Genomic DNA, 18,686 nt, shown 5'->3' with positions numbered 1-18,686 from the left:
CAGAGATTTTATTATTTTTTTTGTTTTTTAGCTTATGCAATTTTTCAAAATGGACTTATTATCAGACAAGAATCTGGCTCATGAGCCCTGTGGGAACTGTAATGATGGTTGTACTGGTGGTCCAATCTTTTTCTGACAAAAATAAATAAATATATATATATATATATATATATATATATATATATATATATATATATAAATATAGCTAAAAAATTAATTAATAGAATAGGGGGCATCTCAGGGACTTAGAGATATAGATTAAGGCTGCACTGGCAAGGGTTCAGACAATTGTAGACAACTGGATTGTTAGCAAACAAGAAATAGAGGAACTGGCCACATGGTCATGGAAAGGGCATGGAGGGAGAATGGACATCAGACTTTTTATCCCAGGAGACAATATGACATCTGATCCATTTTGATGATTAATGAGGTCCGCTCACTTCTATGTATGCCACCGATGGAAAAAGATGGACACAAAGAGTGAATGTTAATTCAATTTAAATCCCCTGAAGGATAATGTCCCACAAAATTAATCCTTGCTCACTATGAAACACATATAGACCCAACTTCATCACTCTGGTTAAGAAAAAAAACAAGTAAAAAGCTAAAATAACTTTCATGACTAGATACAACACATGAGCAAATCTACATTTTTTGGATTTTAAAAACAAGAACTACTGAGAACTTTCAACCACAGATTGTGGAGGAAATGACTTGTGCTTTCTCAAACAAAAGAAGGAACAAAAGACTGTTCACAGTTAAAATTGTCCATCATGAAAGCTACAAGTCTCCTTCTGCTCGTCTTCGCCATCCAAGGTCAGTTGTTCCAGTAATTTGTCCTATGTGGTTTGCTAAAAATGTCTTATTGTTTGAGGGCTTTCAAACAAATTACCTAGATGTTTCACATCTATGTTGCTCATAGAGAGAACAAGTGCACATCACTATGAATTTGAGTTCTTGTTGGATCTAGTCTTGTGCTATAATTAAGATCATTTATGAATGTTGGAAGTAGACATTGTTGTGCTGGATGTTCTTTTTTAAGCTCATCTACATAAAAACTTTCAACTAGTTAATGTTTTTATGCTATTTCTACACAATACCCACCGCTTTTGGTTGATTAGTGATTTTTTTCATGGTGTCTTCTGAGCATTTGTCTCTGATACTTGTTTTTAGATCCTTCAGAAAACGTTGATTCTGTGGTTTTCCATAATCACCACATGTTAATAAATATAAACCTCAATACACAGCTGGCTTTTGCATTGCCCTACACTAGAACTGCCCTACACTTTGTGAATAGTACAGTGACAAGCCCATACTACTTGAATAACATAATTAATCTATATATATATATATATATATATATATATATATATATATATATATATATATATATACAGTACAGACCAAAAGTTTGGACACACCTTCTCATTCTAAGAGTTTTCTTTATTTTCATGACTATGAAAATTGTAGATTCACACTGAAGGCATCAAAACTATGAATTAACACATGTGGAATTATATACATAACAAACAAGTGTGAAACAACTGAAAATATGTCATATTCTAGGTTCTTCAAAGTAGCCACCTTTTGCTTTGATTACTGCTTTGCACACTCTTGGCATTCTCTTGATGAGCTTCAAGAGGTAGACCCCTGAAATGGTTTTCACTTCACAGGTGTGCCCTGTCAGGTTTAATAAGTGGGATTTCTTGCCTTATAAATGGGGTTGGGACCATCAGTTGCGTTGAGGAGAAGTCAGGTGGATACACAGCAGATAGTCCTACTGAATAGACTGTTAGAATTGGTATTATGGCAAGAAAAAAGCAGCTAAGTAAAGAAAAACGAGTGGCCATCATTACTTTAAGAAATGAAGGTCAGTCAGTCAGCCGAAAAATTGGGAAAACTTTGAAAGTAAGGGCTATTTGACCATGAAGGAGAGTGATGGGGTGCTGCGCCAGATGACCTGGCCTCCACAGTCACCGGACCTGAACCCAATCGAGATGGTTTGGGGTGAGCTGGACCGCAGAGTGAAGGCAAAAGGGCCAAAACCCAAGGGGATTAAGCAATTACCCAAAGTATAAAAAGGAAAAAAGGGCAGCACTCCAAAAATAAAAATGAAGAAAACTTTATTCATCCATGTGGTACAGCGACGTTTCAACTCAACAATAGAGCCTTTCTCAAGCTTGAGAAAGGCTCTTTTATTGAGCTGAAACATTGCTGTACCACATGGGTGAATAAAGTTTTCTTCATTTTTATTTTTGGAGTGCTGCCCTTTTTTCTTATATACATATACAGTACAGACAAAAAGTTTGGACACACCTTCTCATTCAAAGAGTTATCTTTATTTTCATGACTATGAAGGCATCAAAACTATGAATTAACACATGTGGAATTATATACATAACAAACAAGTGTGAAACAACTGAAAATATGTCATATTCTAGGTTTTTCAAAGTAGCCACCTTTTGCTTTGATTACTGCTTTGCACACTCTTGGCATTCTCTTGATGAGCTTCAAGAGGTAGTCCCCTGAAAAGGTCTTCCAACAGTCTTGAAGGAGTTCCCAGAGATGCTTAGCACTTGTTGGCCCTTTTGCCTTCACTCTGCGGTCCAGCTCACCCCAAACCATCTCGATTAAATTCAGGTCCGGTGACTGTGGAGGCCAGGTCATCTGGCGCAGCACCCCATCACTCTCCTTCATGGTCAAATAGCCCTTACTTTCAAAGTTTTCCCAATTTTTCGGCTGACTGACTGACCTTCATTTCTTAAAGTAATGATGGCCACTCGTTTTTCTTCACTTAGCTGCTTTTTTCTTGCCATAATACAAATTCTAACAGTCTATTCAGTAGGACTATCTGCTGTGTATCCACCTGATTTCTCCTCAACGCATCTGATGGTCCCAACCCCATTTATGAGGCAAGAAATCCCACTTATTAGAGTGTGCAAAGCAGTAATCAAAGCAAAAGGTGGCTACTTTGAAGAACCTAGAATATGACATATTTTCTGTTGTTTCACACTTGTTTGTTATGTATATAATTCCACATGTGTTAATTCATAGTTTTGATGCCTTCATAGTCATGAAAATAAAGAAAACTCTTTGAATGAGAAGGTGTGTCCAAACTTTTGGTCTGTACTGTATATATATATATATATATATATATATATATATATAAAGTGAAGGTATGGCAGCACCAACCAGCATTGGAAATGGGTGCTAGGCTCCAGAAGGAAGGCTTACCCAAAATTTGAAACTGTAAAGCAGAGCAGCACTCCAAAATTGCGATATAAAAGCATGTGTTTATTCACCCATAAGTGATGCAACGTTTCAGCTCCAACATGAAGCTTTTCTCAAGCAATGTGAACAATGAAAAATGAACATATATAGTGAAAGAAGAGACATCACTGCTTACAAAAAAAGCCGGCATTAACCCATGCCAGTGTGAACAACATTAAATACAACGAAATGTTACAATTCATCATAAAACGTGTATAATTAATTCATGGTACAATACAATAAAACATTATCATGAGTGTACATACAAAGTTAATGCAAAATCACTGTGTATATGTGATACTTAAAAAAAATTGCTCTCAACGATAAATAGTTAAAAAGGTTATTGCAATTCATTATGTATGGGGAATGGCTGAACCACATGGCGGTGGGCGTGGGTAAAGGCACATAACAAGGCAACTTACAAATCCGCCTTGTGACTCGACCGCTGGGCACGGCGTGCCCAATCCTCCAGCGCGCATGCGCCAAGAGGCGCGTCATGCAAACATCATGTAGAAGCGTCATCATACACACACTCCTGTGCAGTATTCAGTACTCCTCTAAATCTGCCATCTTTAAAGAGGTAAAACACAGGTCAGATGCAGCTGTAGTACAGCGTCGTCACCTATGTGAACTACCATTCAGACAGCAGCAAAAACATACTAATCATACAATCGACACACTGTTACTTATAAGATCCTCTGTATCCAAATGAAAGTACCGTCAGGCACCAGCCGTTGAAACATCTACAGGGAACACCATGTGGGAGGAGCCGAGTCACCAGCATTCCCACACAGTATTAACCCTGCTGATACCGTAACATAGGGTTAATAGTGTTGATCGCGAATATAGGTACTTCGAAAATTCGCGAAAATTTCTAATATAGTTATATATATTCGTAATTTCGAATATTCAAATTTTTTTTCCTTTTCCCTTTTTTTTTTTTTATTCGATTTTTTTTTTTTTAATCAGTACACATGATCCCTCCCTGCTTCTAGCTTGTGGGCCAATAAGAAGGCTGCAATATACTTGACTTTAGGAGTAGTAGTTTTTTGCGAATTTTGTTCTATATTCGTTTTTTTCGAATATTCGCTATATTGCTATATATTCTTGTTTTAGAATATTAAGAATATTCGAAAAAACAAAGTTATAGCAATATAGCGAATATTCAAAAAAAATTGAATATAGAGCAATTTAGCTAATATAGTGCTATAATCTTCTTTGTCTAATAGTTGTAAGTTGAAAAATTTGCAATAAAAAATTTGAATACGAAAATTCGAATTACGAAAATTCTCATATTACACAATCATTACCTTGCCGATTTTTTGAGTAAAAAAAAAATTGCTAATTTTCGAATTTGCGAATATTCGATGAATATTCTACTAAATATTCGCGAAATATCGCGAATTCGAATATGACCCCTGCCGCTCATCACTAAGGGTTAATACATTTGGGAGCAATTTTTTTAAGTATCGGATATACACAGTAGTTTTGCACTAACTTTGTATGTACACTCGTGATAATGTTTTATTGTATTGTACCATGAATTAATTATACACGTTTTATGATGAACTGTAACATTTTGATGTATTTCTAATGTTGTTCAAGCCGGCATGGGTTAATGCTGTCTTTTTTTGTAAGCGTGATGTCACTTCTTTCACTATATATGTTCATTTTTCATTGTTCACATTGCTTGAGAAAAGCTTCATGTTGGAGCCGAAACGTGGCGTCACTTATGGGTGAATAAACATATGCTTTTTTATCGCAATTTTGGAGCGCTGCTCTGCTTTAGAGAAGCTGCTTCCATGATCTTCCTGTGAAATGTCTGATCTATACAAAATGGCACACTATCTTCAAATACTTTTTCCTTTCAGTCACCAATCTTCAGCCCTACAACTTTTGTCAAAACCCTCTAGAGCTATAATAACTTATTCCTCATCGGAATTTTTTTTTCCTAGTCCAAAAAATATAAACAAATCTTAATCTTTTAAGAGACCATTGGATGAGATGCCCTTATCACAGTTGGACCCTTTGTGATCCCTCTCACACAGCTCATTCTCTCATACAGTTCATCCTAGGAGGAATCATCAAAGTAAAAAGAGGTTGCTTAAATGCCTTTGAAATGCAAGTGGACAAAACCTACTTTTATACTTTCCGTATGACAGTTGCCTTAGTGTGCCAATTTCAGCACCGATCTGCTCTACTTCTTGGTTTGTTCCTGTAAGGTGAGGTAATGATATCCACTTTAGAAGAGCAGTGCTGTTTTTGGATGCTGCCCATTGAAGGTGAGGGTCCCTGCCACTCATGAAGTGAAATGGAAGTACCGGTCCAGATTATATGCCAAGGAGTAGAGCCCTATCTGGCTACTAGATGGCACTAGTAGAAGTATTCTTGTGATACAAGCAATGACATGATTATTCGAAAGAGAATGGAGGAGCTCCATATAGGTGCTGGATGAGCCACCATCTTAAAAAACATCTGTCACGTACAGTACTTTTACTGTAAGTAACCAATGGCAATGCTATCTAAATGAAATTCAGAAAATGAACTTTGGTATGCAAATTAGGTCCAAAGTGCCCAGAAAGGCATCACTAAAGGATCAAGAAGCCCAAGCCCACCTCCTTCAAGAGCCCAATCCTGTCTCTCCAAAGAGCCCAAAACTGCCCATTCACTTGTTCCCAATCCACCCTCTTCTCCCATCACATACTTCTTTTCAATTCTGGCTGCGTTGTTAGAATTGGTGAAATCTTGTGCAAGCGCACTGCCTGTACAGTGACTTCCCTGCAGTGGACATGGACTCACTATTGGTAGTGCACATGCTACAAGACCTGTGACTCAAGTCTGATGCCCACAGAAGGGAAGTCTCTGCGCTTGTGCAAGATTTCACCGAGACAAGAGTTAACAATGTGGGCAGAGTTCAAAATAAGCATTTGATGTCACAGAGAATGGGGCGGACTGAAAAGTGGGGTATGGCGAAAAAAATGAAGGTTCGGTTTTGGGCTCCTTGAACTGTTGATGACGTCCCACTGGGTACTTTTGACCTAATTTATATACCAGCGTTCATTTTCTGGGGTTCTAAAAGATCAGTTTTCCAGAAAAAGGTTTTGTTTTAACGAGCAAATGGATGAGGTGAGTACGTATTTTTTTATTTTATTTTTTACTACTGATTAACCCCTGAATGATCTCAATGATAATGTCAGATACTGCGATCAGTGATGAACATGGCAGCTGAGCGGTTCAATGCCGGGGGCAGTGTGATCGCCGTTCCACATCATTTGACCCACTGTGATACAATGGAATGGGATTTGTAACACATTCTATTGCAGCCCACCAGGCCTGAAACAAGGTACCTTCCTGCAACAAGTAGAGGCAGTGATTAGAGATGAGCAAATTTTTTCAAAAATTCGATTCGGCCGGTTCGCCAAGTTTTCCGAAAAGATTTGTTTCGATCCGAAATTATTTGCGGCGAATTGCTTTAAAAACTGCTATTTGCTGGCTGCAGAGAGCCTGTATAGTGGTGTAGAACACTGTGCCTTTCATAAACACGCATAGGGAGTCTGCTGTGGTAGTGAAATAATACTGTGAGTCCGTATGACACGCAGGTGACATGAGTCGCTCTTAGAATCACTACACACTTCACTTATTTGGGCAGTCAAGGGGCCAAAACTGACCAAATAACTCCAGTGCGAACTCAGCTTTACAGGTCTATGTTAGCACCAGGTATAAAGAACCGTGCAGAGGCCCAAGATCCTACTATAGCATGAAAGAGCGCACTCCTTTTACACCGTCGTCAGCAGATTCCACATAGATGTCTACAGAACCTGTTCTATTAAACGCTTATACAAGTAGAGCCCCCCGACAGAGTGGAGAGGGTGTCAGCAGTAAGTTTGTGTTGATGTCACTAATTATTTTGGCCTTCCTCTGATCGTCGGAACAATAACCCCCCAAAAAACGGATCCTGTCTGTTGCGCATCCGCCTTCACTCGGTCAGCATTTTTTCAGTAATCCATCAGTATTGCTAAAGACAAAAAAACAGGAGTGGATGCAAAACAGAGATGGAATATTATTATTATTTTTTATTATTATTATTATTATTATTTATTATTAAAGCGCCATTCATTCCATAGTGCTGTACATATGATGAGCGGTGCACATACATAATACAGACAATTGCACTAATCATAAACAAGACAAGTTACAAACTGGTACAGAAGGAGAGAGGGCCCTGCCCATGAGGGCTTACAATCTACATGGTATGGGAGAAGGACACAGTAGGTGCGAGTTAAGTAGGTCATGGCGGTATAGAGGCAGCAGGGTCACTGGTTGTAGGCTTGTCTGAAGAGGTGGATTTTCAGGTTTCTTTTGAAGGATTCCAATGTAGGTGAGAGTCTGATATGTTGGGGTAGCGAGTTCCAGAGTATGGGGGATGCACGGGAGAAATCTTGGAGTCGATTGTGGGAAGAGGCAATAAGAGGAGAGGAGAGAAGGAGGTCTTGTGAGGATCGGAGAGTGCGTGTGGGGATGTATCGGGAAAGTAGCTCAGAGATGTAGGGGGGCGACAGGTTATGGATGGCCTTGTATGTATTTGTTAGTACTTTGAAGTGAATTCGCTGGGCAATGGGGAGCCAGTGAAGGGATTGGCAGAGGGGAGAGGAAGAGGAGTAATAGGGTGAGAGGTGGATTAGTCGGGCAGCAGAGTTGAGGATAGATTGGAGGGGTGCGAGAGTGCTAGATGGAAGGCCACAGAGGAGAATGTTGCAGTAGTCTAGGCGAGAGATAATGAGGGCATGTACAAGAATTTTCGCAGATTCAAAGTTAAGGAAAGCACGGATGCGGGAGATGTTTTTGAGTTGGAGGCGGCAGGTGGTGGAAAGTGCTTGGATGTGCGGTCTGAAGGAGAGGGCAGAATCCAAGGTCACTCCGAGGCAGCGGACTTTGTTGACCTAGGAGAGTGTGCAGCCATTGATCATGATAGATAGGTCTGTTGAGGGGGTTGAACAAGATGGGGGAAAGATTATGAATTCTGTCTTATCCATGTTAAGTTTTAGAAAGCGAGAGGCGAAGAAGGATGATATAGAAGATAGACATTGTGGGATTCTTGATAGTAAGGTGGTGATGTCTGGACCAGAGAGGTAGATTTGCGTGTCGTCAGCGTAGGAGTGATACTGAAAGCCATGGGACTCTATGAGCTGTCCCAGGCCAAAGGTGTAGATAGAGAAGAGCAGGGGTCCTAGGACAGAGCCTTGCGGGACACCAACAGAGAGGGAATGAGACGAGGAGGTGGTGCGAGAGTGGGAGACGCTAAACGTCCGGTCTGTGAGGTATGATGTGATCCAGAAGAGGGCCAGGTCGGTGATGCCAAGAGATGAGAGAGTTTGCAACAGAAGGGAGTGGTCAACAGTGTCGAAGGCAGAGGACAGGTCAAGGAGAAGGAGGACAGAGTATTGTTTCTTGGTTTTGGCTGTCAGTAGGTCATTGGTGACTTTGGTAAGGGCAGTCTTGGTCGGGTGGTGGGGTCGGAAGCCAGATTGTAGGCGGTCAAAGAGGGAGCAGGAGGAGAGGTGGGAGGACAGTTCTGAATGGACATGTTGTTCAAGTAGCTTAGAGGCAAATGGAAGAAGTGATATGGGGCGATAACTGGACAAGGAAGATGGGTCAAGTGAAGGCTTTTTGAGGATGGGTGTAATGGTAGCATGTTTAAAAGCAGAGGGGAAGACACCAGAGTTTAGTGATAGGTTGAAGAGATGAGTTAGGGCTGGGATAAACACTGTGGTGAGGTTAGGGATGAGGTGGGATGGAATTGGGTCAAGTGCACAGGTGGTCAGATGAGATTTGGAGAGTAGAGTGGAGAGTTTTTCTTCTGTAATGGTGGAGAAGCGGGTTTTGGGAGAAGAGGACCGAGCCATTGTGTAGAGGGTCTGTGGGGACTGTGTAGTGAAGCTTTCTCTGATGTTGACTATCTTTTGTTTGAAATATTTGGCAAAGTCCTCAGCTGAGAAGAGTGGAGAGGGTGGGGGCGCTGGGGGACGGAGAAGGGAGTTAAAAGTGCTAAAAAGTTGTTTAGGGCTGTGTGACAGGGAAGATATGAGAGATGAGATGTAGGCCTGTTTTGCATCAGCGAGTGAGGATTTAAATATGAGGAGGGATTGCTTGTATGCGGTGAAATTATCATTTGAATGGGATTTCTTCCATTGCCGCTCAGCAGCCCTGGAAGCTTGTCTAAGTTTTTTGGTCAGGTTGGTGTGCCAGGGTTGTCTGTTGATTTTTCGGGTTTTGTTGTGTGTGAGGGGGGCAACAGTGTCCAGAGCTGTACTTATTGTGTTGTTATATAGGGTGGTAGCAGCTTCTGGGTCTAGGAGGAAGCAGATGGTAGAGAGTGAGAGAAGAGAGTCGGAAAGCAAGCGAAAGTCGAGGTGTTTAAGGTTCCTGCGGGGGTGTGCTGGTGTGTGGACCGGGGGAGCAGCAGAAGAGACCAGTGAACAGAAGGTGAGTAGGTTGTGGTCGGATAGGGGGAGAGGCAAATTAGAAAGGTTAGATAGGGAGCAGAGGCGGGTAAAGATCAGATCCAGAGTGTGACCATCTCTGTGGGTGGGAACTGAAGACCACTGTGATAGGCCGAAGGAGGAAGAGAGTGATAGGAGTTTAGAGGCGGCCGAGTGGCAGGTGTCAATAGGGATGTTAAAGTCACCCATGATGATAGTGGGGATGTCGGAAGAGAGAAAGTGTAGTAGCCAGGTGTTAAAGTGGTCAAGAAAGATGGTGGCTGGGCCTGGAGGGCGGTAAATGACAGCTACTTGGAGGTTGGAGGGAGAGGAGATGCGAACAGAGTGTACTTCAAATAAGGTGAGCGTAATGGAGGGTGGCAGTGGAATTGGGTTGTAGGAGCAGGTGTCTGATAGGAGGAGACCAACTCCTCCACCATGTTTGCAGCCGGGGCGGGGTGTGTGAGTGAATTGAAATCCACCATAAGAGAGTGCAGCAGGGAAGGAGGTGTCTGAGGGTGTCAGCCACGTTTCAGTGAGACCCAGAAAGGAAAGGTTTTGAGAGATGAAAAGCTCGTGAATGTACGACAGTTTGTTACAGACAGAGCGCGCGTTCCATAATGCTCCTGCAAGAGGAACCAAAGGAGCAGGGGTCACAGGAATGGTTATTAGGTTTAAGGGGTTGCAGAAATTTGTAGAAGGAGATTTGTAGTGGGACATGGAGGTGATAGTGGGGATTTGCTGAGGGGGTCCTGGATTTGGAGAGATATCACCAGCAGTAAGGAGAAGCAGAGAAAGTGTTAATAGATGAGAATAAGAGAGGGCATGAGGAGTGTGTGTGTGTTTGGGAAGGAAGTGTTTTATGTTGGCAAACAGGTTTGTGCAAGCGATCAGATGAGAAGGTAAAATGTAGGAAGAGATGAATAGTTCCTTGCTGGGTGAATGGATGTGGGGGTATTTCAGGAGGTGTTGGAAAAGTGGGAAGAGTAAGAGCAAAAATTGAAACATAGTTAATGCAAACAATGTCTGTAATTATCTGTGATCCCCTTCTGGCCCAATTCTGGTATAATTCAGTATGTGCACTTAAGAGTGGCACTTGAGAGATGTGGCATTTGGAAAGACCCAATATTGAATGTAATATTTGCATGTTTGTCTTCTGTGTTTTCTACCCACTCCTGCTTTTGGCTACCAAATCATAAGCCAATTATGATGGCACCATACAGCCATTACAGCTGCTACACAGACAGGATCCATTGTGCATCTCATTTTTCCTTCCTTCTGACAGAAGTGTTGAGGTAGCAGCAGCGTGAGGAGACCACAGAGTGGCACATTTACATAGTGTTGAGGTGGCAGCAGCATTAGTAAGCCGCAGAGTGGCCCAGTGTCACGGAACCATGAACCAGACGTACAACAAGGGATAAGTGAAAATAAGAAGGCTTTATTGAAAATAAAGCTGTAAAGCAAAAGTCCAAACGGATGGCGAAACCGAAGCAGAGTCTTTGCGAAGCCAGAGGTCAGGAACCAGAAGGGTAGTCAGACGAAGCCAGGATCAGGAACCAGCAGGGTAGTCAGACGAAGCCAGGATCAGGAACCAGCAGGGTAGTCGGACGAAACCAGGATCAGGAACCAGCAGGGTAGTCGGACGAAACCAGGATCAGGAACCAGAAGCAGCAGCAGTCTAGAAGCATGTGAACACAGGAGGACCAAGCAAGGAACTGAAGCCACAGACCTCCTATATATATGAGCTAGGCATCCAACTCCTCCCAGTGGGAAGGAGGAGCCGCAGGGTGGGAGGCTACAAGAAACCCAGAAACCAAGATGGCCGCCAGCACATGTCAAACGAAGGAGAACAGCAAGAAGGTAAGACCATGACAGTACCTCCCCCTCAAGGGCCCCTCCTCCGCGGAGTAAAGAACGGTTTCTGAGGGAAGCGTGCGTGGAAGGCTCGGAGCAAGGCAGGAGCATGGACGTCTGCGGAGGGAACCCAGGAACGCTCCTCTGGACCATAACCACGCCAATGGACCAAAAACTGCACCCGACCGCGGACCAGGCGTGAGTCCAGGATATTGCTCACCTCATACTCCTCACGATTACCCACTTGGACCGGACGAGGCCGAGGAACCGAGGAAGTGAAACGATTACACACCAGTGGCTTCAACAGGGAGACATGAAACACGTTGGAGATCCGCATGCCAGGAGGAAGCGCAAGGGCATAGGCTACCGGGTTTACCCTGCGAAGCACTCGGAAGGGACCAACAAAGCGAGGCGCCAGCTTGGGAGTGGGCACTCGAAGGTTGAGGTTGCGGGTGGACAACCATACACGGTCTCCGACCTGGTAGGAAGGAGCAGGCGCTCGTCTGCGATCAGCCTGGAGTCTCTGGCGCTGCGCAGAGACCTCAAGGGACTTCTGGATCAGTACCCAAGAAGCACGTAGGACGGAAAGGTGATCCTCCACAGCCGGAATATCCTGGGGAGAGAATACCTCCGGTAACACGGCAGGTTGGAACCCATAATTGGCCATGAAGGGAGACGTCCCAGAGGAAGAGTTCACAGCCGTGTTCCTGGCAAACTCAGCCCAAGGCAGGAGGTCAACCCAATTGTCTTGGTGATCGGAGACATAGCAACGAAGGAATTGCTCCAAGGCCTGATTGGATCGTTCTGCGGCCCCATTGGACTGAGGGTGGTAGGCCGAGGAGAAGGAGAGATGAATCCCCAACTGGGAGCAAAAGGCGCGCCAGAACCTGGACACAAACTGACTCCCCCGATCCGACACAATCTCCTTGGGCAAACCGTGCAACCGGAAGACCTCCCTGGCAAAAATCGTGGCCAACTCTTGTGCAGAGGGTAACTTCTTGAGAGGAACACAGTGGCACATTTTGGAAAACCGATCCACAATCATGAGAATGACCGTATGGCCTCGGGATGCAGGGAGGTCCACAATGAAATCCATCCCCAGGTGTGACCATGGGCGCTCCCCGGTGGCTATGGGTTGCAGAAGGCCCAACGGAAGGTGCCGAGGGGACTTACTCTGGGCACAAACGGAGCATGCCGCTACATATGCGGCGATGTCGGAACGTAGGGAAGGCCACCAGAACAGACGTGAAACAGCCCAGGACAGCTGATTCTTTCCAGGATGCCCCGCGGTCTTGGAGTTATGGTAGGTTCGCAACAACCGAGTGCGCAACTCCTCAGGCACAAAACATCTGCCGTTGGGTCTCCCAGAGGGAGCACCAGATTGAGCCGCCAAAATCTGCTCACCCAGGGGAGAGGTCAGGCTGGTGCGAATGGCGGCCAAGATCTGATTCGGAGGTATGACCGAAGTCGGAATCGACTCCTCCCTGGACAGCTCGGAGTACTGCCGTGATAAGGCATCCGCCCTGATGTTCTTGGAACCGGGTAGGTAGGAGACCACGTAATTAAAACGTGACAAGAACAGAGCCCATCTGGCCTGACGTGGTGTCAATCTCTTGGCCTCAGAAAGGTAGGTCAGATTCTTGTGGTCCGTCAGGATGAGGACCGGAACCACCGAACCCTTGAGCAAGTGCCTCCATTCTTTAAGGGCCTGCACGATGGCCAATAACTCCCTGTCACCAATCTAATAGTTGCACTCCGCGGAAGACAGTTTCCGGGAGCAAAACCCACAAGGAAGCAGAGGACCCTCTGGTGTTCTACGCTGAGACAGAAGGGCGCCTACTCCCGTCTCAGACGCGTCCACCTCGAGGACAAAGGGCAACCCAGGGTTGGGATGCGACAGAATCGGAGCCGACACAAAGGCGGACTTTAGAGCCTCAAAAGCTCGGATGGCCTCGAGCGGCCAGACCTGGGAATTACTGCCCTTCCTGGTCAGATCCGTGAGAGGCTTGGCTAGCATGAAAAAGTCCCTGATGAACTTCCGATAATAATTGGCGAAGCCCAAAAAGCGCTGCAGGGAACGAAGACCACTGGCCTGGGGCCACTGTAAGACAGCCGAAACCTTCTCAGGATCCATGGAGAACCCCTCAGCGGAAATGATGTAACCTAAGAAGGTTACCTGGGATCGGTGAAATTCGCATTTCTCAAGCTTACCGAACAGCCTGTTCTCTCGTAACCGTTGCAACACTCGTCTGACATCCAGAATGTGGGCCTCCATGGATTCAGAATATACCAAGATGTCATCCAAATAGACCACCACACACTGCTGCAACAGGTCACGGAAAACATCGTTGATGAATTCCTGAAAGACTGCGGGCGCATTGCACAACCCAAAGGGCATAACCAAGGATTCATAATGACCGGTCCTGGTGTTAAACGCGGTCTTCCACTCATCGCCCGCCTTGATCCTTACCAGGTTATATGCCGCCCTCAGGTCGAGTTTGGTAAAGACCGTGGCCCCTTTAAGGCGATCGAACAGCTCGGAAATCAAGGGTATCGGGTAAGCGTTCTTGATCGTGATGCGATTGAGACCCCTGTAATCGATGCAAGGCCTCAACTCACCGCCCTTCTTTTTCACAAAGAAAAATCCAGCCCCTGCCGGGGACGAGGATTTGCGAATGTGTCCGCGTGAAAGCGCCTCCCTCACGTACTCCTCCATGGCCTCATTCTCCGCTACCGACAGTGGATAGACTTTGCAACGAGGAGGAACGGCACCAGATTGTAACTCTATGGCACAATCGTATGGGCGGTGCGGAGGTAGGGCAACCGCGCGCACCTTATCGAATACATCCCGGTACTCCTCGTATTCAGGGGGCAACAGAGAGTCCGAGGAAGTACACAGCAACTTGACAGACCCATGGATGCAACTAGCCCCACACTGCGGTGACCACGAGAGGATCTTGGCCGATCTCCAATCGAAAGTCGGATTATGCTTCCGGAGCCAGGGGTACCCCAAGACCACCGAGTAGTGTGGAGACGAAATAACCTGGAGGCAGACCGACTCTCTGTGAACGGCACCAATGGCTATCCCCACTGGAAGGGTCTCATGAGTCACGTGTGGCGGCAGAAGGGGTCTGCCGTCTATCGCCTCAAGAGCCAGTGGGGAACCTCGAGCCTGCAGAGGAATGGAATTGGCGGCAGCGAACACATTATCAATGAACAAACCACCAGCACCAGAGTCCACCAACGCCTGGGTCGTCACCGAGCCCCCGACCCAGGAGAGGACAACAGTGATCAGTGGTTTGTCAACACGGGAAACCGGGGACGAGGAGACTCCACCCAAGATCTGCCCCCGACAGGATCTCAGGTGCGAGCGTTTCCCGGACGGTTCGGACATGCCAACCGAAAATGCCCACCGAGACCACAGTACATGCATCGGCCCTCGCGTCTCCGGAGTACCCTCTCCCCCTCGGACAGGCGAGCAAACCCCAGCTGCATGGGTTCACCCCCAGACAAGTCATCCCCAGGAGGCGTGGGAGGAGAGGGAGGCACGGGTGGGACAACAAACGTAGGCGCCAATCTGTTAGAAAACCTCCGCAGGCTCTCCTTAAAGGAAGGTCTCTCCCTGAGTCTGGTGTCAATCAAAATCAGGAAAGAAATAAGAGACTCGAGCTCCACTGGTAGGTCCTTAGCTGCAACCTCATCCTTCAAGGCATCCGAGAGACCATGAGAGAAAGCAGCGACCAGAGCCTCATTATTCCAGCCCACCTCTGCTGCCAGGGTACGAAACTCAATGGCGTATTCAGCTACGGATCGTGAACCCTGTCTGATGGACATAAGGAGCTTCGCAGCAGAGGCAGCACGAGCCGGCACATCGAATACCTTCCGAAGAGAAGCAACAAAACCGGAAAACTCGGCAACCACCGGATTGTTGTTCTCCCATAAAGGGCTGGCCCAGGCCAAGGCCTTGTCCGAGAGCAGCGAGATCAAGAAGCCCACCTTTGATCTCTCAGTGGGAAAGGCATGTGGCAGCAACTCGAAATAAATGCCCACCTGGTTAAGGAAACCTCGGCACTGAGTTGGCTCTCCCCCAAAGCGCTGTGGAAGAGGGGCAGAACCGGTCATACCCCGAACCACCGCAGGTGCAACAACAGGTGTCGGGGTAGACTCTGGCGCAACAACCGGAGCGGCAGTAGGAGCGGGCCCAGGAGCGACAACCGACCCATCGGCAACGGGAGCGAAATGAGCCGTGCGTTCAAGCAGGGTTTGCAACGCCACAGCGAACCGACCCAACAGGTGATCCTGCTGATCAAGTCTGGCAACCAGCGTGGGTAGCGAGGATGGCCCTGTACCGTCAGAATTCATGGCTTGGTCCTAATGTCACGGAACCATGAACCAGACGTACAACAAGGGATAAGTGAAAATAAGAAGGCTTTATTGAAAATAAAGCTGTAAAGCAAAAGTCCAAACGGATGGCGAAACCGAAGCAGAGTCTTTGCGAAGCCAGAGGTCAGGAACCAGAAGGGTAGTCAGACGAAGCCAGGATCAGGAACCAGCAGGGTAGTCAGACGAAGCCAGGATCAGGAACCAGCAGGGTAGTCGGACGAAACCAGGATCAGGAACCAGCAGGGTAGTCGGACGAAACCAGGATCAGGAACCAGAAGCAGCAGCAGTCTAGAAGCATGTGAACACAGGAGGACCAAGCAAGGAACTGAAGCCACAGACCTCCTATATATATGAGCTAGGCATCCAGCTCCTCCCAGTGGGAAGGAGGAGCCGCAGGGTGGGAGGCTACAAGAAACCCAGAAACCAAGATGGCCGCCAGCACATGTCAAACGAAGGAGAACAGCAAGAAGGTAAGACCATGACACCCAGTGACATAGTGTTGATTTAGCAGCAGCATGAGGAGACCACAAAGTGGCAAGGTGACATAGTGTAGAGGTGGCAGCAGCAGCAGCATGATGAGGCCACAGAGTGACCCAGTGACATATTGTTGATTTAGCAGCAGCATGAGGAGACCACAGAGTGGACCATTTACATAGTGTGGAGGTAGCAGCAGCATGAGGAAGCCACAGAGTGGCCCAGTGACATAGTGTTGAGTTAGCAGCAGCATTAGGAGGCCACAGACTGGCAAGGTGACATAGTGTGGAGTTGGCAGCAGCAGCAGCATGAGGAGGCCACAGACATAGTGACATAGGGTTGATTTAGCAGCAGCATGAGGAGGCCACAGAGTGGCAAGGTGACATAGTGTGGAGGTGGCAGCAGCAGCATAAGGAGGCCACAGAGTGGCACAATGACAGAGTGTGGAGGTGGCAGCAGCATGAGGAGACCACAGAGTTGCCCAAAAACAGAGTTGAGAGTTGGCAGCAGCATGAGGAGACCACAGAGTGGCAAGGTGACATGATGTGGAGGTGGCAGCAGCATGAGGAGGCCACAGAGTGGCCCAGTGACATAGTGTTGATTTAGCAGCAGCATGAGGACCCCACAGAGTGGCCCAGTGACATAGTGTTGAGTTATTGATATGGTATGTGTGATGGCTCACCTGTCGTGATGTCTGGATTAAGGTGCTCTGTTATAAAGCTTCATCCAAAAACTTCAAAATATGTATATTTATAATTGGTTAACACGCACTCTAATCATGCTATCCTATCAATATGGGCCAACATTTCTAAAGAATGCTATCAGCACCTTGTGGAATCAATGCCACGTAGAATTAAGGCAGTTCTGAAGGCAAAAGGGGGTCCAACACCGTATTAGTATGGTGTTCCTAATAATTCTTTAGGTGAGTGTATATATATAATGTCAATAGTGCACTATGAAAAGCACTAAATGTGTAATAAAAGTGACTTGATATATTATAACTTCAGTTCATCCTTAGTACTCCGTGATTTATGTATCAAATTAATTGTATTTATTTCATTCAGTGTCCTTTTTACTTTGTCTTATTAATGAGTAGTCTCGCTTGATTGTGAGAAAAGTGTGCCAGAGAATAATATTGTATCCTTAGTACTTTACTCAATAATGGTGCCTCGTAATAGAATGTTCATTCAAACTTGAAATGAAACATATTTGATTTATGTTGCTACCAGAGGCGTACATTGAAATCATGGGGCCCCATAGCAAAACTCAGAATTGCCCCCCCCTTGCAATAGAAAATAAATAGAATTAGGCCCCTTTCACATGAGCGAGTTTTCTGCGCAGGTGCAATGCGTTACGTAAACGCATAGCACCCGCACTGAATCCTGACCCATTCATTTCAATGGGTCTGTGTACATAAGCGTTTTTTTCACACATCAGTTCTGCGTTGCGTTAAAAAACGCAGCATGTTCTATATTCTGCGTTTTTCAAGCAGCCCCAGCCCCATAGAAGTGAATGGGGCTTCTGTGAAAAACTCATTGCATCCGGAAGCAAGTGCGGATGCGATGCGTTTTTCACTGATGGTTGCTAAGAGATGTTATTTGTAAACCTTCAGTTTTTTTATCACTCGCGTGAAAAACGCATCAAAAAGCATTGCACCCGTGCGGGAAAAAGCTGAACGCAATCGCAGACAAAACTGACTGAAGTTGCTTGCAAAATTGTGCGAGTTTCACTGAATGTACCCTGAACGCATCCGGAGCCAATCCGTCACGCTCATGTGAAAGAGGCCTTATTGCAGCTGATCCGCTGGGGTGTGGGGTTTAATCTGATATTGATGAGAAAAAAAGCTTGTGAAGTGTTTTTCGTGAGTCTTTTTTTTTTTTTACTTTTAATAAAATTGTATGTGTATTATGTTACAATGGCAGAACTGGAACTAGCGCCAATCCTGCCAGCTGCAGCAGTGTGTCACCTGCATGTTATAACGGACACCAACAGGTAATGGTGCAAGCTCAGCTCCTGTGTCTGCATCATGTATGTGCATCTTCTTAGCAGTAGCAGAAGATAATGAGGATTTAAAAAAAAAAAATATTATTATTATATACAAATATATATACTTACTACAAGTTCTGAGGGGGGTCCAGTCCCTGCCCCCCCCCCCTACATTGCCTTAATGGAAATAGGCTATTACTAATCGAGCGCTGTATCGAGCGCTGTAGCCACAGAGATACT

General features: G+C 45.7%; 1 protein-coding gene across 2 annotated transcripts in view; it reads left to right on the top strand.

The window, feature by feature from the left end:
- Nucleotides 1–713: 713 nt before the first annotated feature.
- Nucleotides 714–18,686, top strand: part of LOC120986554 — a 149,337-nt gene continuing 131,364 nt past the window's right edge. For both annotated transcript variants that reach the window (XM_040415194.1, XM_040415193.1), the window contains exon 1: nt 714–816. In XM_040415194.1, coding sequence (XP_040271128.1) covers nt 774–816 — 43 coding nt within the window. In that variant the 5' untranslated portion in view covers nt 714–773. The remainder of the gene's footprint in view (nt 817–18,686) is intronic.

Source organism: Bufo bufo, chromosome 1 (genome assembly GCF_905171765.1).
Source record: "Bufo bufo chromosome 1, aBufBuf1.1, whole genome shotgun sequence".
In the NCBI taxonomy this organism is placed as follows: domain Eukaryota; kingdom Metazoa; phylum Chordata; class Amphibia; order Anura; family Bufonidae; genus Bufo; species Bufo bufo.
The sequence above is the reverse complement of the archived record's forward strand: the minus strand, read 5'-3'. Positions and strand labels throughout refer to the sequence as shown.